This window comes from Magallana gigas, chromosome 5 (genome assembly GCF_963853765.1).
Source record: "Magallana gigas chromosome 5, xbMagGiga1.1, whole genome shotgun sequence".
Lineage (NCBI taxonomy): Eukaryota > Metazoa > Mollusca > Bivalvia > Ostreida > Ostreidae > Magallana > Magallana gigas.
Genome location: NC_088857.1, coordinates 3,813,792 through 3,836,207, shown reverse-complemented (window position 1 = coordinate 3,836,207; position 22,416 = coordinate 3,813,792). Strand labels below are relative to the sequence as shown.

The window sequence follows — 22,416 nt, the reverse complement described above, 5'->3', positions numbered from 1 at the left end:
TTCAGGTCAGATAGATAATGATCTGAACCTTATTAGAAATTTTTTTAATGATGACGGTTTAGGGTTTTTTTTTACAGTTTCACGATTTTCAGAGGGTCGGCTTGTCCAGGGGTAAACTCCTGAACGATTTCAGATATTGAGTTCAAAATTTCAGGAATTGTAGACAAAGGTTGTAGATCTGATGTGTGGTATATATATTTTCCTGTGATGAAAAGCGCCGAAGCTCACCCGAGCTCGAAAATTACAGTTAAAAAAGCGTCGTGATTTTTTGTCGTTTTCTTTTAATATCTCTCTTCTCGATAGTATTTTGTTAAAACATGTAAAACAAAAAAAAAAGTTCATAAAGTCAAGAGCTTTCATTTGACATCAAGATAAAGGGCCTGGCCCTTCAAATAAGGGGCTGAGAGGGCTTTAAAACTTTTGATTAAATCTTTTTACGGTGAAATATTTTGTGATACTTTATAAAAACAATTATGTTCATTATAAGGTTATTTACCTAAACATGGGAATCATTTGCTCCTATGTTACGTAATTAGGGATTTTAAGGGGCCAGAAGTCCGAAATATTGATCCCCAATATCTCGAAATGGAGGAAAATTCTGAAAAGCAATATTGAACAGAAAATGCTTAACAATATGCAACTATAATTTCTTTGTTTTGCGGTCACTAAAAGGAGTTACAGGGTCGGCCTCTAAAACGACCTTCTCCAGATAAATCGAGAACGGTAAAAAATTTCTAAACACTTGTTGAACAAAATGTGTTTGAATATACAAGAATATTCCTATCTTATGAGACATGTATCAAGAAAAAGGGGCTGGCCCTTCAAATAAGGGGCTGCGGGGGCTCTAAAGTTATTTATAGATAAATTTTTACTGTGATTTTTTTGTGATACGTTATTGAAGCAATTATATTCATTATAAGGTTAATTACCTAAACATGGCAATCATTTGCTTCTATATTTGAATTTGGGATTTTAAAGGCCAGAAGTCAAAAACTTTGAACATATCAAAATGGAGGAAAATTCTAAAAAAAAAAACAGTATTGAACAAAAGATGCTCAAAATAATGAGCTTAACAGTGCACAACCATATATTGTTTGTTACCTGGACCCTAAAAAGAGTTTTAGGACGGATCACAAAACGATATTTTCCAGATATCTCAAGAACGGTAACCCATTTCTAAACACTTATTAGCGGTACACAAAAATACTTTTTAACTAAAATGAATGAAAAGGAGCTGATTCCTCAAATAAGGGATCCCAAAGGGGTAGATGTTCTTTTACCCTTCACTCTAGGATGCTTCCTTAATTTCCAGATATGTTTTGTTGACGAAGATCAAGAGCAAGGTCATTCCATATTCTAAAAATCGGACATAAGACCTCCTCGTTGCTCGCAACGAGATCGTGTCTAGTTCTTCTTTTTTTTCTTAACACTTTTTGTGCACGCGTAATCTAAAAAATGGTTCGACCGATTTGCACGAAATTTTTAGATCTTACTACCTATGTTCTGAATCTTATCGGAAATTTTGTTGGCTGATGACGTTATTTCCGTTTTTGAAATATTGGCATTTAAGGATTTTAAGGGGGTTGGTTTGTCCAAGAGTGTTCTCATAAACTACATACGATATCGATTTCAAAATTACAGGTATGATAGACAAAAGATTGTTTGTATGCACAAAAGCATTCATGTTTGCCTAGCACAAGAAACGCCAGAGCTCAATAGGGCTCGAAAACTGAGATAAAAAAGCGTTGTAATTTTGCTTGGTTTTCTTAGTTTATCTCTTTTCTCGCAAATATTTTGTTTAGACATGTAGAAGACACAATATTTTAAGTTACAAGATCTTTTGTTTGACATCAAGAAATAGGGGCTGGCCCCTCAAATTAGGGACCTAGAATCCTTGAAAGTTTTCACTTTATAACTCAAAGACGGTTAAGATTTCGATATGTCTGTTGATGCAAAAGTTGTTCATAATGATCTTATCAATGTCGTAACAATAATATTTTGTTCGGGTATTGCGTAATATGAGTGTAAAAAGCTAGACTTGTTACCATGTATTTGTATTGTATTTGGCAAATAAACGGGGTATTTGTGTGTATAACTGACATAAAGGGTACCAGATTACATACGGAAAGTGTTTAAACATTTAGTTATTTTCTAGTGAAACACATTATGGACAAAACAACTGCTGCTTCTATGCAATGCATTTGAGTCGCATTTAAAATCTAGCTGGATTCCGAGCTTTGTATGTGAACAATTACGTACGTATCTGATCCCTTGACCGCGGCCGCATGACTATTTAAAAGAACAAAAATAGAGCAGTATACATTTGTTCATAAATAACTTTGAAGTTTACATATTTGTTATATAATAGATCATATGAAAAGGAGAGATGTCAAAGTCGTAATACAACCATACTAGCTACGATGTAAGGGGTCCATTTAAACACGAGGCAAAATAATTTTGTAAATATCTTGTTTAATCCGGTGGTTCTAAAAACATTGGCCGGATTAGGCAACATCCGGTTTAGAGGACAATGTTTCAAATTAATCAGAGTATTTAATGCAATAGGTCTTGATCGTGTAGTCATGCAAAATTTTCAATTCTTCTGATATATATTAGATTTCATCGATCTTATTTACGGGAATTTTCATTTTCGGGGTTTTTTTTGGAAAAAAAAATTTCTGCAATAAGTCTGGAAATGAAAATCGGTCACTTCCGGTCGAAACCGGTTTTTTTGATCAAATAAAAAACATCTATGTAATTTGTAGAGCTTAATAAGCTGAGCCTAACACCGAAAACCGTTTTTAAATCAGACAATGCATTTCAGACATATTTGGGTTTAAAAATTGATTTTTAAGGAAATTTTGATTCCACGTTCTAGGTTTAAAAAATAGCATAAGGTTAAATGTGAAATTAACTCGTACCAAAAATAATTTTTTGTAAGTCGTACTTTAACACATTCAGATTTTTGTGATCGGCTTCGGCCGATCACTGTTGTGTCCATATGAGGCATCCGGCAAATGCTTCCACATGCGCACACATTCCGCTTCTTATAAAAACTTGAAGTTTGGTTTAGTATTTATATAACATTTTACTCAGATTTATTTCAATTTATTTACCTTAAAAGATGCAAACATACATAAAATACAGTTCGACCTGTTAATTCAAGAATACACATTTTGTCTCACGCGTACGAATTTCGATCGAAAGATTCATTCAGTAATGCAGTTGACCACGATGACCTGACCTCAATCATAAGAAGATGCTCCATGAACTGACCTCGATCTATTGATGTTGCATAATAGTATTAGGAACAGGGCTTGATTTATAACAAGTTTACATTATAATGCGACATCAAAAGCAAGTTATGATGGCATTCAATGTTTTTCAGTCGCATCAAATTATTTTAATGTAACTCTTTCTTTGTATACGTGTTGATGCTCTTTGAAGAGCCCTACTCAGTATTCTGAAGACGAAGAAGAAGAAGAAGAAGAAGAAGAAGAAGAAGAAGAAGAAGAAGAAGAAGAAGAAGAAGAAAAAGAAGAAGATACATAAACATTTAATAATTACGTTAAAAATATAAAACTAGACAAGGAGTTTACGAACGGCTTTCCCCAAATTTATTTCAAAATTAAATTTGTTGACGGTTTATAATGATGAAATTATAATGTACATATTCAAAATACAGGAACATCTAGCTTAGCTCTCGATTTTAACGGAAGACCCACTTGTTGCTTTTGCAACGAGCTTTGCTCTGGTTATTATTATTTTTTTCTTAACGTTTTTCTTAAAACTTAAATATCTCGGATATGCTACTACGGATTTTTATGAATTTTTTACGAATAATACAAAATATCAAGGTCTTTTATCACTTACATTTTTGTTGATGACATCACTTCCGGTCGGCCGTAATATTCGTTTTCTTTTTGTAAAAAGTGATTTTGTCCCCTTTTTTTCAATTGAAAGTTTCAGGAATGATAGATTTTTGAATTCCTAGCGCGTAAGTTCGTCACTTCCAATCCCCTCAAACAGCATATTTGGAAAATTGTGTTTTAAAAATTTTTCAAATTAAAAAAATTACAATGTGTTTTCATCAGAATATGTTTTAAACTTATCAAATTTTTATATGAGCAGGTCGTCCATCATTTCCGGTTGTCACCGGAAGTGATTCCAAAATTTCAATTTTTTGAATTTTAAAGCATACACGTTTTGTAGTCATTTTTGTACTAAATACAAAACTAAGACCGTTTTAAAATCGGACAACGCATTGCAGAGATATTGAAGTTTAAAAATTACCTTTTCCGGAAATCTTAATTTGGCAGTGTAGGTCCAAAAATTAGTTTAAAAGGAAGTTAACTCGTACCAAATATCAACGTTTTAATTCACCGTATCATTAATTCATAATCAAACGGAAGACCCACTGGTTGCTCGCAACGAGATCGTGTCTAGTTTTTCATTATTATCATTATACACAGAAAATATAAGAATTTTTACCGATTTAACAACTATGTAAGCGAATGTAAAGTACAAACTCAAATTTGATGTAACTTGTTTGTATCTCATTCTTAATATTAATTACGAAAAATAAAGTTTAAAAATGTTGAGCTTACAATTATGTCCAAGAACCTTCAAATATTCATATAAGAACTACCTTACGGGATCTATACAAGATATAATTTATAAAATTCATACATTTCTCTCTCTTTATGCGTTAAAATAGTTCTATAGCTATTTCACATTCTGGTTATGATTTCCCTAGGGTACATTTTCTCCTGGGAACGTTTTCTCCTGAAACCTATTTTACAATGTTAGATAGGAAATTGATAAGCCTTCCACTGAACCTTTCATAAAAATTTTATTGTATCGTTTACAGGTGATGGTGAAGAAATCATATTAAATGGAAGGAAAAGAAACCAGCATACCTTGTTAACGTCGCAAAGGACATATATAATCACAAACTTCGGCAACTTTAAAGCACCACTTACCTTATATAGGAATGTAGACGTCCGGCAAAACCATCATAATGGCATTATCTTGTCCATCAAACGATTCTCGTAATTTCCAAAGTGTTACAGTGGCCAGTGTTGATGTCATAAAACTGCCTCTTAGAGACATTTTGGATCGTCATATTAAGCCTGGAGACCTTTATCATAAAATTACATCATGCTCAACATTGAATCTCCGTCCAGAACAAAAAACGATCTGCCTTATTCCACCACCTGATCTTCCTGATTATAATACATTTGATGTAACTTTGCTATACTCACTCATACGGAATTTATGTCCTTTACCGTGTCCAAAACGTGGATGGGGAAATAAACCAGAGGCCTTGGATATACAAATAAGTGATGACATAGAGCGTCTAAGATTGTTCAGAAACAACTACTACGCTCACGCAAATTCCGCAGCAATTTCTGACCAAATGTTCAAAAATATTTGGAGGGATTTAAAACAAACATTCACAAGAATCGAGTCGAAATACAAATTAGATTACAAAGACGAGTTGTTAAGGATAGAACAATCCACATACACATATTCCCACTGGAAGGAGTGCATGTTCATTTTAAACGCCTATGCAAATAGACAAAAGGAAACAGACGGTACAAATAATTACCCGGTATTAACTATTAAATCAGAACGAAAATATTTTAAAATATAGATTTCAAATTTTAGCAATGTCAAAATTATGTTTAATATTGTTAATCTTTTTTATATTAAAAGGCTGGTTTATTTCAGAAACACCAGATATTATAATTCATGGTGAAAATGAAATAATTTGTGGAGGCACAGCCCAATTTGAGGCAGACGTGAAAAAAGTTGAATCCTCTTGCTGGTCAGTAGCATGGCAGAAACAAAGAGGAGACGTCATAGAACGTATTAACACACGTATGGAGAGATACAGTGGTAGTACAAAGAAAAAACTTGTCATAAAAACTGTCTGTAAGGAGGATGAAGGCGAATATCAGGCTGTCCTCTCACTTGAATCAAATGGACCATATTATACATCCAGAAATACCATACGTCTACATGTTCTTGGAGGTAAACTGAAACAAAGCTTCATATCTTAAAAGAAAAAATACAAGAAGTTTCGATTTTTGTTGTTGTAAAATACAATTCAAGCGGAATACTCAGTAAGCCAAACATATTATAACTGCAATAATTTACAATTTTGTATAAACATGCAAAGCATCTATACTATTATATTAAAATAATAGACTCGATTTTTTTGGGCTTAAATACCGAGAATTCGGAAGAGTACTGCCCTTTGTTTTATATTTTTTAAACATCATTGGTACTTGAAGATTATCAATTTTTTTCTCAATCAAGCTTTGCTAATTAATAATCAACGAACATTCCTTTGAAAAATCCGGAAATCATCTAGATTTTCTGTATTTTACAATCTTGCGCATGCGCATTACATTCACGCTAAATCACGGGAGGCTCTTTAGTTTATGTGTTCACAATATCACATTTGCATGGATAAACTAAAAAACGATTTTACAAATACGTGTAAACTTTCATTGAAAATTTGCCATAAATTTTGTTCATCAAAAGAAATACGGGAGATAATTTTAACTTAGGGCATTTAATATAAAAAAAATCCTTAGAGTTCCGAATGTCAACATGGTATGTAAATTGGAAGCAAGTTAAAACGTTGGTGAAAAAGTGTTGAATTCTTCATCAATATGAATTAAATTTTTAGATGAAAGGTATTTACAGCCTAAAAATGGTTTGTTATGAATAATTTAACTGTTATTTTCAATGCAGCTTCATTATTTTTCTCCAACATCGTTTCGGAGCGATTCTGCAATTTTTTGCTACATTACGGGTACATGTATATGGGGGGGGGGGGGGGGGGGGCATTTTAACTGTAGTAAAGGCCTGTTCCGAGACACAGTTAGATTATTCTAACTTAGCAGAGTGTAGTGAAATTAATAGCATTATTGTAGGCTTAAAGCTTGATTATGTAAATGTCAACAATACAGTGTGTCGATGTATCTATTTCGTAAATGTCCGATATTATATGCAATGTCAACCTGTGCACGCACGGGTCAAAGTCTAGTATAATAAATCAAAAATGATAATTTTATATTCATGCAGGTCTTCCTAATATCACGACAAGTCTCGAAACAAATGTCAAAACCAGATCAGTAAAATTGACTGCCAACATCTATTTCTATGATGATTCGCCTGGCATTTTTGAAACCTTTTGGACAAAAAATGACAAAAAGATAAACCCTGAAGAAAGTGGCAAAGTGCTATCAGAAATGACGACTCAAAATCCATCACTGACAATCAGAAACGTGTGTCCTGATGATGCTGGTGAATACCAACTGACTGCCATCAATGATGTTGGTTCAAGTACAAGTGATGTCATAATTCTAGGTATAATAGATATTAAATATTATTTTCTTTTAACCTTTAAAAATGATGTCCTAAACAATAAAACAGCCATTCTAAATTAATAATATTCATCCCAGATCGCTAGATGTTTTACAGACACCATAAAATCATTCTAAGGCTTGACCGGAAATCTAACGCAACCGGAAATGTTGACCTACCATGAAGGCCAAAAACGTCATGTAACGACACGTCAACATAAACGCTACATTAGGGTAACTCACCTTTCTAAAAGACGCCTCACCACATGCGCAACTACAGGGCACATTTTAGATCACATTGATGACATGTATGGATGTAACGAGATATGCAAGAGTGAACCAATTCCTCAGCATTCGAATTTCGCAAAACTAGACCAAATAAACAATTGGAATTATCTTCCACAAAAACTTTTATTCAGTTTTGGGATCTCTATGAGATGCTGTTGTGAATGCAAATGGGGAACGTACGAGATGTTAATGTTGTGATTTTATATCATAAAGCCCTTAAGGTCAGAAAACACGTTCCTCGAAAAATGATAATATTTTTTCAAATTGTTAACAGCTTGATAATGAAAAAATGACAATAACAAACAGTCAACCATCTAAAATATCCACAAATTCAAAGCAGAGCAACAAGGACCTCTATACCAAATAAAATAATTGTTATTTATCATCGTTTTAAAAATGATTGAAATTTTTAAAATGTATATATTTATGCTAACAATTTTTTTTAAATCAGAAATTTAAGTATATTTTCAATAAGATCATATAGGAAATTGCTAACTCTAGTATTTTGCACAAATGCCTAGTAAGGTACCCTAATTTCTTTGCAAAAAAGCTTGGCAAAGTAATAGTTATTCCTTATTTCTTATATTAAGTTAATTTCACGGACCAAAAAAATTAGAATTAGATACAATATAATACAAAAAACATGCCTGGGGCTTAAGAAATTTTGACTAGTATAATATATATGCATATTTTTTATAAAACTTCATCCGAAGCAGGTGCAAAAGTTCCACTTTGGCACTAGGATATTTATCCGGCACACTGTTATAATTTTTTTAATTAATAGTAATCATGCACATCACATTCAAACAATGCAATTTTAAATTACCATGAAAGGTACTAATCGCTTTTGTTCTGGGTAAAAAAAAACAGAAAAATAATGAAAATATTTTTTTGTGAAAAAAAATGCTTCTTTTCATGCAAATCTAGCACATCTTTTTAATGTACTTTTTTGTGAAAAGACAGCAAAAGCTAAACATTCTTAAGATCTTTTTTTGCTAGAAATTCTAACTCAGCTACAATGTTTGTTTAGTAATAAAAATACATTTCTTACAAGGGATTCCTAGTGTATTTGCAAAAAATATTGAGGAGAATGATGAGGGCCTCCGAATTACGGTGACGATTAAATCGTTACCATCACCTTGTCATGTACAGTGGAGTGCAAAACGTAAAGATGACGAAAACTTTACACCAATAGATATAAATACTGAAGAATACAAAGGAACAACGATTTCTTTTCCTCATCCAGTGTTAGTTGTGAGACAGAAAGATCAACTAGAAAAAAACTGTTTCCAAATAACAGTTACAAACTTCATTGGAAAAACTGTACAGGAGATTTCCGGTAAGAAGGTTGAACGTATTCAACATGTTTTAATTTACGAAAAAACAAATATAATATATAACAATATATCTACGAACTTCATTGCTCAGCAATTTTAGATAATTTAATACTCGGGATTTTGTGTTAGTATCAGTGAGAAAATTTATATGGAGTTATTCAACGACACCCATAGTCTTAGTTGAAAAACAATTGAAGCTTTGAAAAATATTTATTATTGTAATCAAAATATTTTTTAAACGTTTACATGTAAATAAATATATAACGTATTGTGTACATGTAAATAAATATATTACGTACAGTAAATATCTTTTGTATGTTACATGTAACAATATTTTGAGGCTAAGGATCTGAGAACCCTAAACATGAAGCCTTTTTGTCACTGGGCAAAATCCTGAAATAAATCGAAACCGTGTATATTTTAAAAATAAATGTAAGTAAAATATAATTCCTAATAGCAATATGGATTATGAATTGATGTTTTAATTTTTTTCATAGGTAATGACAATCCAGCTGTATCAAAAAATACAGGTAAGGGGGAATTGGCTAATAAATTACTTTGACAAACTCATATTTTTCTTTAAAAATATGCATTTAAATCGGAATATTTATATTCTACTGTGTTTTTCCATTAAATTATGTGATCTTTAAATGCCTCTAAGTGCAACAACTAACCACTGGGTACTCAAAGGTTAAAATGACGAATTTTATTATGACGTCACAAACGTTGAACGCTGTAAACTGCATCTTCACAAGCGAAAATCAAAGTTCACGCTTGTGGCTGTTTCTGTGGCTTTTCCATTAATACTAACTTACCCTAAGGATAAAATAGGAGTTTTAAGGTATAAATCACATTTGCAGACAAGGCAAGAAGTTAAAAATAAAAATGTAAATATAAGCATTAAATCATGATTTTTTAAGTATACTATAGCATTGAATCATGATTTTTTGAAGTATACACTCTCATAACTACAGCGGTGTGTGCATACAAAATGAAAATTTGAATGCACACACCGCTGCAGTTATGAGAGTGTATACTTCAAAAAATCCGATAAAATGCTTTTGTGTTGAAAATCCATTAAATGAAAATATAGGTCACAGTTATATGTTTTCATTGACAGACTTCGAGATACACAAATGCATCCTTTGACAAATCTTGGAATATATTTAAATATATGTGTTTAATTGCTTATTAAATGTATTTATTTAAACGAGCAAGTGGTATGCGGCATTATTTAGAAAATAGGGTAAACCTCTATTGTAAACCCATTCTAGTTAAAGCTGCTTGGTCCCATTTTTTGGTAATAACAGTATCAATTTTTTTTTCATACAAATCATTTATCTTAGAAAGTTATGGATTTTCTCCTATTTACACCAGCAGAATCAGTCTCCTTTCAAAGTTAGAAATATTCAAAGTAAATAAAAATAATTTCTCTTTGGGCAAACGAAAAAACAAACCAAAATGCATCACGGGAATGTTTAGAAAAGGAAACCGCTTGGTTTCGTCCCCCGAATGATTGGGGTTATTCAACCCGCATGCTATGCATCGATTGTAAAGAAAGCAGACTATAGAAATATTAGCGAACAAAACGTACACATGTTTATTTGTAAATTGTCTGATCATTCCGACCTTTATTTAAAGCGATGTCAAATTCGTAATACAACTATACCAGTCTCGTCGTCAGGGGTGAAATTTAACATGAGGCGAAATAACGAGGTACTTTTTAATGTTATTTGTTTTGTTAGCAAATATTGTACGTATTTTCTTCATTGAAATTTGGCATAATTGACGGGTAAAACAACTGCAATGTCTATTATTATACATATACTAAGCATAGCCATCGTTTAAAAGCGTGCACAAAATTTGATATAAAATCGGACCAAGCAGCTTTAAACCTCTTTATTGACATTTTGTATGACTTTCATCAAATGAAATTGTTTCAAACCCTTACAAAGAAAAGTTACATGTAAACGTCAATATAATACCCCAGACGTAGATAATACTCAGAAATGCATACATTATCATGTAAAATATTGTTTATATGGTGTTAATTGATTGATCATTTCCATCAAACGACGGTAAAGGGAAGGAGAGATCATTGTTGAAATAAATTATTTCATTAGTTGTTGGGAGTGAATTTTATTATCAGAGGCACTTTGCAATTACCATTGAAATACAAGCACTATTGAAAAACATTATTTCAATAGTGGTTGGGGATGTATATCATTATAAGAATCATTGACACCACTATTGATATACACCGTTAATGAGATTATCATGTAGTTATCAAGTAGTAGTTGTGAATAAATTTAATATTAAACCACTAAATTAACACATGTGGAAAAGATGTATTCATTTTTAAATGTAGAATGCAAGAAATACTATTTTTATCAAATTGTTCTAAATACATACCAACATACATAAAGTTATCATACACTCGCATTTTATACTAAAGGATAACAAAACGTTAATAGTGAAGATGATTACACAACATAACACTGTTGTTATTATAATGCTGACTGTTGTATACTGATGTGCCTCGCTAAAAGTAGCTGTGACGTTTGAGTGTTGTGTAGTCCCTAAAAATATTTTTAATAACCATCGGAAAAGCAAACGTTTGCTCTTTCATATTAATCAATTGATTTGATTGATTATTTTATTAACAAGTTGCTACACTATAGCAAAAAAAAATCAACAAACGTTTGTTATTTCTTAGAATGAGACACGATTGACCTTACCGAGAAACCTCGAGGTGTTGATTTTTTTTCTTGTACATTCTTTTTCAAGCGTCATTTAAAAAAGCGTTTTCGTGGTTCTCATGTACAAATTCTTTGTAAAATGATTAATCAATAAGTTCAAAACAAAACTTTAACTTCAAACCTCCCGTCAATAATGAGACGATTTTGGAAAAATTGATACATTTCATTGCTTGATATCAATTGCATGTATCTACGTTCTGTGTATAGAAAAACCGCTGGTGTTGCGTCACGGTAGCGCGTTGGGCGTAATGATTTAGGGTAATGAGCTCGAAACCCGCTGTCGGCTCTTGTAAGATTTTCGTTGTTAACGTTTGCCGTGCTCTATTTCGGTATAATGTTAACGCTATATAAACCCTTTGTATACTATGCAAAAATAGATGAGTATTGAATATATAGAGATAAACTGACAGGAGACATAATAATGAAATATATTTTGTCCTCCGCTTTCACTCAAAGTTGTAGAGATTGAAATAGGTCTGTCAGTCCGTCTGACTGTATTTCCCACTATAATTCTATCGGTATATATCATTTCGTTTACCACTATCAAGAGATATTATTTTAAAAATGGTAGTTAGGGGTTTATTTCATTCTAAGAATTCCTTTGCAACAGTATTTCAATAGTGATTGGGGTAGCTGCAGATCTGTAGCTCTCTGGTTGAAAAAATTCGGATAGACAAACCAGAGAGCTACAGTTCCAAGCGTTGTAAAATCCTCCGATTTACGCCGCCGTTTTTGTGTCGCTCGCTTCGGGAATTATATCCGACTTCATGATCAAAAGCATTCAACCGCCTAAAAAATTGGATTTATAAATTAAACATATAGTTTACCCTAACTCTGCTAACTTTGTTTTCCTTTCAATGGTTCACAACGGCCATCCTTCGCCTTGGAATGTCATCGTTTTAAAAAACTCGCCTTATGACAACCATGTTTGATCTCGGGTGCGTCTATTTACCCAAATGGACCCAAATGAACCCAAATGGCGATTAAAGTGGAAAACAATTATAATAAAATCCTTATTACTAATATTATCACTTGTTTTAGTCATTTCATGGGGTTGTTACCCGTTATTAAGAAAAATAAAGACCCAAATGGCGACCCAAATGGCGATTCAAGCGGAAAACAATTATAATAAAATCCTCATAATTTAGGGAAATTTGGAAAAATAAAAGCCGAAGGTCCAAAACAATAATTAAAATTATTTCAGTATATCTTTAAAAATTGTTTTTGAAAAATAAAGATGAGCATTTTATCTCGATTTGTAAAAGTATATAATGTATGTAATTATATTCAAATAATATAAATATATATATTATATAAAAATAAAACAACTTTTTAAAATAATTTTAATTATTGTTATGGACCTTCGGCTTTTATTTTTCCAAATTTCCCTAAATTATGAGGATTTTATTATAATTGTTTTCCGCTTGAATTTGGGTTCATTTGGGTCCATTTGGATAAATAGACGCACCCGAGATCTCGCTACTAGGTAAACATGGTTGTCATAAGGCGAGTTTTTTAAAACGATGACATTCCAAGGCGAAGGATGGCCGTTGTGAACCATTGAAAGGAAAACAAAGTTAGCAGAGTTAGGGTAAACTATATGTTTAATTTATAAATCTAATTTTTTAGGCGGTTGAATGCTTTTAAAGTCGGATATAATTCCCGAAGCGAGCGACACAAAAACGGCGGCGTAAATCGGAGGATTTTACAACGCTTGGAACTGAAGCTCTCTGGTTTGTCTATCCGAATTTTTTCATCCAGAGAGCTACAGATCTGCAGCTATGATTGGGGATGTGTTTAAGTAGAAACATATTGAAATAAATAATTATAATAGTGGTTTGGGATGCATTTCATTACAACCACTATTGCAATAAAATATGTCAATAGTGGTTGGGATGTTTGTCATTATCAGGGTCTTCTGTTTCCAACGGAAGACCCTCTTGTTATTCTACGGGGTTTTTGTGATCGGCTTCGGCCGATCACAGTTGTGTCCATATGAGGAATCCAGCAAATTTAACTATTTGCGCTCGCATTGCGCCTTGCACTATTTTATTTACTATGCAATGACAACCTTATTTAAATCTATAATTAGACGTAGATTACTATAAACGTTACTCGTATCATTTTACCCCGAAAATAAAACATTTATAGGGTTACATACATAATGATTCAAATCACTTTTTTTTTCACATATGCGTTAGAATATTAGTAGGAAGTATGATTCGCCTACTAAGTGTAAAGTTCATTCATGCCTTGCCATTTTGGAAATCATTAAAACGGTGTTATAATTTACTAATTTACTAATTTTATTTACTAATCTAATAATGGTTTAATGCATGTAGCGTATATTATATTTACAGAGTTGACCAATGGTATTTCATGCCGATCATTCCTTTAAAAGGAATACTTGTTTTCTCTTGGAGCGTTTATTCTCAAAAAACTGTTCAACCGATTTGCATAAAATTTTCATGATTGATAGAGCATTATTGGCGCTACATATACTGAAATTTTCAAACGATGACGTCACTTCCAGTTTTTGATATTGACGATTTTTTTTTCCTTAAGGGTCATTTTTCCACGCATCTCCTCCTAAAACTAATCAAGATATAAGATTGAAATTTTCAGGGATTGTAGAAGAATGTCTGTAAATATATCACATACTTCCAGTTATGACAATTGCACAAGGCCTTGAAGCTCGCCTGAACATGAAAATAAGCATAAATTTTTTTTCACGAAATTTTTGCACATTTTCTGTAATATCGTTTAATGTAAAAACATTTTGTTAAGACATGTAATGCAGACGTTGTTTCTATTTAAATGGGCTTTCATCTGATATCAAGAAAAAAGGGGCTCCGCCCTCAAATAGAGGGACAAGAGGGCTCTAAAGTCTTTTTATGATAACTCTTTACTGAACAATTATTTGTTATTAATTATAGAAGCAAAAATGTTCACTGTGCAGATGTTTATCTATACAGTATCAAACCTAAGTCATATGTTACGTAATGGGGGGTTCCAAGTGGACAGAAATCTAAAACTTTGATCGTTAATATCAAGTAAAAGAGATATATTTTGAAAAGCATTGTAGAACAAAAAATGCTTAGAATAATGTTCTCAACAATATTCTACCTAAAAAAATATTGTTGGTGTCCCCGGTAAGCAGTTTAAGGGTCGGCCCCTAAAACACAGTTGTTCAGATATCTTTAGAACGGTTACCAATTCGTGAACACTTGTTTAACAAAATATATTTATATTAGCGAGACCTTTTACTTGTTATCAAGAAAAAGGGTCTGTCCCTCAAATTAGGGACAAGGAGGGCTACAAAGTATTTTTATAATAACTCTTTCATGAGCCGTAATATGTTATCAATCTTGGTGCTTAATTTACAACTGAAATCCGTTTTAAAATCGGACGATGCATTACAGAGACATTGTGGTTTAAAACTTGAATTCATATATGAAAAAGGTGCTATGTTCAAAGTTAAAATAATTCGATCATTAATAAATGGTACTAAAGCACATTCGGATTTTTTTTGCTAAGTCGTTCTTGAAATCCATAAGATTTTTTTTGTTGATTCGTACCGAGAATCATTCGGATTTTGTTAACTCGTACCAAGATTTATTTTCTTGTCTTTTTTTTTAGTTACTCATGTTTATTGGTTTAAGAGCTCTGCTTTTTAGAGAAACTTCTTGCTTTACTTTCGACATTAACGGAAGGCCCAATCGTTGCTATGAAACGAGCTTTGCTCTAGCTATATGTATTATTCCATCTGTGTTTAACACTTTCGTTTCTGGGTGATATATGGTAAGGGGATTTTAATATTAGAAGTATGTCGTATAACAAGAAGACTTCCTCCTTATTTACGATGTACTTTGATTCACATTTATATCGCCAGGTTTCGCACACCCAATATCAATCGGAAACCAAAGTGTTAGACACAGACGTCATGATAGACGAAGAAAAAGGCATACGGACAGACAAACGCAAATCTATATCCCCGACATTCATGGGAAAATATTTTTTACAATTAAGATTGTATTTTAAGAATGGTTACATTTTGAAATGTCTTATTTCAATAGTGGTTGTAATGAAACGTATCCCTAACTTCTATTGAAATAATGGATATTAATAGTGGTTGTAATGAAACGTATCCCCAATCACTATTAAAATAATTCATTTTTAATAGTGGTTGTAATCAAACACATCCCTAACCACTATTAAAATAATTTTTTTAAATAGTGGTTGTATTGAAACACATCACCAACCACTTTTGAAATAATTTATTTCAAAATTAGTTGTATTTCAAAACTGGTTATTAACTGATTCGTATAACGAAATACGCCCCTTTTGCAATAATATGTTTTATAGTGGCAAACGAAGTGTTACATAAAACAGAATGATAAACAGATAATCAGTCAGACGGACTGACAGATTCAATCCAATATCTACCACTTTGAGTGAAAGCGGAGGATTACATAATTATTATATAATTTTATATGGTTTTAACATATTTAATTTTATATATAATATAATATGGATTTGAACAAAACTTCTTGCATCTTACTTGGTTCAAGCCCTTATACAAAAAATTAACAATTGTCATAAAACATGATATATCTATAAAACAAGAAAACATGTATTATACATTATACATAGGTAAATCTGCGAGAACTCGTTATACCTGTAAGTTTTCTTCAAAACAGTGAAATTTCTATCACTGATTTTATTATTTAAGTTTCATTCTCTTTTAGTATAAAATGCGAGTCTATATTACTTAAATCGTGTATTTAGAAAGTTCGTAAAAGAAAGTATCTTTTGCATTTTTTTAACAAATGAAAAGAGATATACATTTTATCGACATGTGTTACTATGGTGGTTACAGAGTCATATTTATACAATTTTCCCCCGAACTACTACTAATAACGGTCCCATTTCAACAGTGGTTGCAAGGTGATTCTTACAATGAATTATTAATGAATAATTAATAAGGAAATACATCCCTAGCCACTATTAAAATCCTTATTTCAATAGTGGTGGTATTTCAAAAGTGGTTGAAAAGTGATTCTTATATTGAATCTATTCTATTGAAATAATTTATTTCAATGGTGGTTTTATTTCAGTAGTGGTTGCAACAAATCATGGTTAATAACACATTTTATTCCAAAATCAGTCTTCATTTGAAACATTGATTTCATATTTTTTACTTCATTTGCTTATACTTATTTACACCTTTTTCTGATCATTTATTAGATACTGTGAGAAATACAGTGTACACCGATCTTAATGCCAGTGTAAGGTTTATGAAACTGAATAACATTCTGGCCGAACAGTTTCCTTGTCAAAAAGTGGAAACCCTGAAGTTTTTGTTAACCAGTAAGTGATTATTATTCACTTGAGTATCATTTATGGTTCATTCTTTAATGAGCAATTAATTTTTTACACTCTTATGGGTTAAGAAAGCATATTAAAGGTAGTACTGTAAAAAAAACATTGTTTAGCAAAAATTGGTTTTTATATTTCATATTTATGTATTTTTACAGGCTCTAACAAAGTAAAACTTAAAAACTCTGTTTTGGATGCAAAATCTGCAATGGACTGTTTAAAGATTCTACAAGATGAAAAACTATTTACACCAACGGACGTTATTTTTATGCAATTCTTGTGCAGGGAGACAAGATGCTTAGAATTGTATGACAAATGTAAAGATTATGCAGAAAAACAGGAGGCACTGTGCTTTTTTGAAAAACGCTCAGGTGAAGATTTCCGTTGATAAAGTAGATTATACAAATATATTCAATATATATCAAAATGGTATGACATACCTTACATCTATAAAAAACCAACTTTATAATCTATATAAGTCTTCTTGTCTCAAAAGAAATAAAAAAAAATAACGAAAGTTAATTAACCACGCATTTCAATACACCTACGTATATAACTGGAGTGTTTAATTGCATGTGATAATTAAATTTTAAATTATTTATTACTAATGAAATCTAGTATAATCATAATTTTTACAATTTCAATTTCAAGCTAACTGTAGTTATTCAAACAATAAAATGCTTTCTTTGGTAAATCATTCGGGATATGAAGGTAGTGACATTGCAGAAAAAATACATAACCCGCTAACGCGGGTTATGTAAATTTTTTCTGCAATGATCACTACCTTCATAACCCGATTGAATCATCAAAGAAAGCATTTTATTGTTTATATTAACATCTTTCTTTAAGCTAATCGATAAATTGATTAGGAAAAGCAAGTAAAATTCACTAAATTACTGTTGATGTACGTAAATAAGTTAGCTAAAAGAAACAGCCAAATTGTCTCCTGTGAGACTTTGAGTCTGATATCGTCATGATTATTTCGTGCAGTCCATGCTTTTTCCTAGGTCGTTATAGGTTTGGACCAATCGATAAACAGGGCGTGTCGATATCTCTCCTGTCATTTTCTTGTCAGTATCAGCCGCTGTAGATTTCGACCAATCGATAAATGGGGCGTGTAGATTTCAGTCTGGCTGTTTCTATAGAGCTATGAATTAACTATAAGTTTCCGTAAGAAATAGAGGGAATAATACTTGGGAGATGTAAATATAATATAATTTGTTAGATAGGTGAATTTTTAAAACGAAATCTCTTGATAACTGCATTTAAATATATAACAATAAAGTAAGCAGTATTGGTTTTTAGTCTTACTGCTTTTATATATATCCCTATCAGTTGTTGCGATTGTTTCTAACTCTCATTAAGTTTTATACCAAACTATAAATATCTTTTCATAAACACTTCTTATTCCATTCCAAAAGCAGTTAATGGATACGTAGACGTACAATTCCATGTACAAGGAGACCTGTCTCGTTACACCAAAGAGTATCTTCAAGATGTCATAAAGACAGTGGCTGCTATTGTTGATTGTAAAGAAGAGGACATCCTGCTTAAAAGCATTGAACATTCGGAAAGTTTTTTACTTTCTCTCGCACTAAAGGATGTTTACATTTTGAAAATGTTTGCTTTGAAGGAGCAAGACCGTCTCAAGCTAAGGAAGCTAAACATCGACTTTTTCATTATTCACAAAGAAACTATTCATCTAGAAAAAGCAAAGGGTAGGTAAAAACAAGTCATTTTATCAAATTTCAGATAATCATAAATTTAATTGTTACGTTTTCAAAACGTTATGACATTTCGAAATTAACTTTTATTGAATCAATTAATATAAAAGAATATCAACTAGATCTCGTTACGAGTAACGAGTAGGTCTTCCGTTCAATATTTAAATGATACGATTAAAATATCAATAAAATTTCAGAATTCCCCCTCAACCACTCCCTTTCAGATAATGTATACGATTGTCAATATCCTTTAAAATGCTTAACAAAGTTTTTTGCTTTTTCACATACAGCACATTAAAGATTTAAGTCCCCTAAAATCCCTAATTACGTCATCAATGGGTGTTGCAATGAGTTTTACAAACTGATATTGATACGAGCAGCAACTTTGTTTCTATAATGCATTACAAAATCTTGATCGTTTTTAAGATATGTGTAAAAGACTGGATATATTGCGTCAAAGTTTAAGTACTTTGGCCCTAAAAATCCCTAATTACGTGTAACGAGGTATATAATGTGTATATTAAATTACAACGCTAGCGTGTTTGATTGGTATACGTGTTTAGAGTGTATGATTGTATGAGAGTTTAATATATGTAACGTGGACAATGACAAGACTGGACAATAGGGTCACATGACTAACTCTGCATGCACCCTTCCCCGCCAAAATCTTATACCGGACTGGCACTCTCCGCCTAGCCCTTGAACGGGTCAGAACTATAGCTGTATAGCAATATACTTAAGCATAAGGATTGTGTGTCCCGGTAAGACTTAATGTAATAAATTAAAGTCATTCTAAATTATAATATTACTGTTTCATTTCGTTGTCTAATGTGTATGTTTGTCTGTGTCTAATTGTCTTGTCATTTGTGTCTATTCTGTGTTATTTGTTTAATTACGAAATTTCAGGTTTATTATGTATTAATAAATATATAACAACGACCCAAGCTTGGCTTATTTCGACCACTGGCTACATACGTTATAAATGGGCGTGGCAATGATTTGACTTGATAGATATTGTTACAATCAACAACTTTGCTTCTATAATGCATTACAAAAATTTTATCATGTTCAAGTTATTCGTAATAGAGTTTACGAGTGTCTTCGCCCCTATATAAAGGGGCCAGCCCCTTTTTCTTGATTTTATTGGAAAGAACTTTTGATTCTCTACCACTTTTTTCATATATGTTGTAATAAAATATCAACTGATAAAAAGATACAGATCAGAACGTATGAAATTTTTGAATAAAAATTCGTACCCAATTTTCGTGCACAATTTGAGGATCCTTGCATAGTAATCTCACAATCTGTAGCATTGTATTCATGTTACTGTTACAATATACATGTATCAAAAAGTGAGTTATAAAAGGTCTATAATAGCTAAATATTAGCTCTGTTGAAAATGCCTCCGAAGATACAGATTTAAGATTACTTACTGAAGTAGAGTTTATGATATTTTGGGAAAGTTTGTACCAAAGAAATGCCGACGAGTAACTATAGGAACGTCTGTAGTTTTCTGATTTGGGACGTGGTAAATATAAAAGGTTTGATATAAAATCATTTGATCTGGTTTGGCGACAATTAACATCTCTTGTATATCGAAACACACTAAGATAATTAAGCGGGCATTTGGTTGTGTAAAACCTTGTACAAAAAGATCACTTGTCTAAACATAAAAAAAGAAAATAAAAACCTAGTTGGAGTTAAAATATCACGTACATTTAACAATATTCTGGCGGCCTTTTCTTGCAGTTTTAACAACTTATCTAAATACAGTTGGTTGTTTACATTACAGAAGACAGTACAACAATAAGTAAAATGTGGAAACAAAATGCTATTAAAAATCTTCTGTAATGCATTTGGTGCCATTAAATAGCTCCCTCTCCTTAACACAGCAAGTTTTCCTAAAATTTTCTTTGAAATAAAATCGATGTGAGCATTCCAGGGTAAGGTATTATTTATATAAACCCCAAATAATTTAGCATGTTTCACAAATTCAATTTGCACACCACTAAAATTTATGTTCAAATTTCTACATTTTTTCAACCTTTTGGATGTGTCATTAAGCATACACTGCGTCTTTTGAATATTTATACTAAGTTTATTTTTAATCATCCATTCCGTACCTAGCTCGAGGTCTTCTTGGAGTTTTTTCTTCTGTTGTATCTATAGATTTGCCACTTACGTCCTGTGATGTGTCGTCTGCATACATTGTAACCGAAGAGTGTTTTAGACGTCTTGAACAGTCATTTATATACAGAATAAAACATAATGGTCCTAAAATTGACCCCTGAGGGACTCCTAAAGATATATCTTTTTCATTAGATAACACACCTCTCCATCTAACATATTGCTTTCGATTTGTAAGATAAGACTGAAACCAATTGAAAATATTTTGACAAATTCCAAAAGACGCAAGCTTGTGTAAAAGCACATTATGATTGACTGTATCAAAAGCCTTGCGCAGGTCAATAAACAAAACTACAGTAAGTTTACCATCATCCATATTTTTTAACCACTTATCTGTGAGACATTAAGCGCAGTTTCACATGAATGACTTGGTCGAAAACCAGATTGACTTTTGTTAATCAAATTATTCATGGATAAATATTCATAAAACGAATTGAAAACATGACGTTCAATACTTTTGCTAATAACTGGCAAAATAGACACAGGTCTGTAATTGTCATCACCCGCTTTGTACAATGGAACTACTCTAGCATTTTGCATAAAGATATAGACTCATTAAATATAAAATGTAAAATATCACCGATATGATTAAATGACAACTTTAACAGTTTTACCGACAATCCATCAATACGTGTGGCCTTTGATGCTGTCATTTTGATAATTTCATTTGCAATAAACTCAATTGAAATTTCTGGAATTTTTAATTAACCTGGTGGTTTAAGTTGTTCAACATCTGGTAAAGAGGAATCAAATTGTTTACCAATGTCATGTCCTATGCTGCAGAAGAAATCATTAAATCAATTAGCCATGGTTAAAAAAAATTTTATAGTACCGCTTTCAGTTTGTAATTGTGAACATAATGTCGAATTTCATTTCGATGGTAAAAACCGTTTTATCCGCGACCACATGTCTTTGGACGATTGTTACACTGTTCGATTGCTTCTTCAAAAAAATCCCGTTTCGCTTCTCCAATCTTGAGGGTGACACGATTTCTACTGGCTTTGTAAAGTTTCCAGTCGTCCGCTGATTTGGATCGTAAGGCTCTTTCGTGTAGATATTTTCGATTGTGAATTTCATTCAAAATTTCATCAGTTATCCACTCCTCTGAAATGACATTTATTCTCCGTTTTTTAAAGGGTATATGTTTGTCTTTCTTAATTTCATTCCACTCTACTGCGCGGAGATCTTTATGGAATTGGTCATCATCTGAATTCCGGAAACTGCGAAATTTTATATTAACATGACAATTGGTACCACATTTTATTTTCCCTCGTACCATAAAACTAAATTGTGGTCACTTATATCCATACGTATTACGTCGGATTTGCACATATCCCAAGGTTCGGACACATAGATATGGTCA

General features: G+C 32.0%; 1 protein-coding gene across 1 annotated transcript in view; it reads left to right on the top strand.

Annotated features, from left to right (window-relative positions):
* Positions 1-22,416, top strand: part of LOC109619441 (hypothetical protein) — a 47,249-nt gene that overhangs the window by 10,708 nt on the left and 14,125 nt on the right. Inside the window, exons 2-9 of the mRNA XM_066086347.1 lie at positions 4,871-5,597; positions 5,734-6,036; positions 7,099-7,383; positions 8,722-9,006; positions 9,502-9,534; positions 17,011-17,133; positions 17,301-17,513; positions 18,564-18,860. Coding sequence (XP_065942419.1) covers positions 5,021-5,597; positions 5,734-6,036; positions 7,099-7,383; positions 8,722-9,006; positions 9,502-9,534; positions 17,011-17,133; positions 17,301-17,513; positions 18,564-18,860 — 2,116 coding nt within the window. The 5' untranslated portion in view covers positions 4,871-5,020. The remainder of the gene's footprint in view (positions 1-4,870; positions 5,598-5,733; positions 6,037-7,098; positions 7,384-8,721; positions 9,007-9,501; positions 9,535-17,010; positions 17,134-17,300; positions 17,514-18,563; positions 18,861-22,416) is intronic.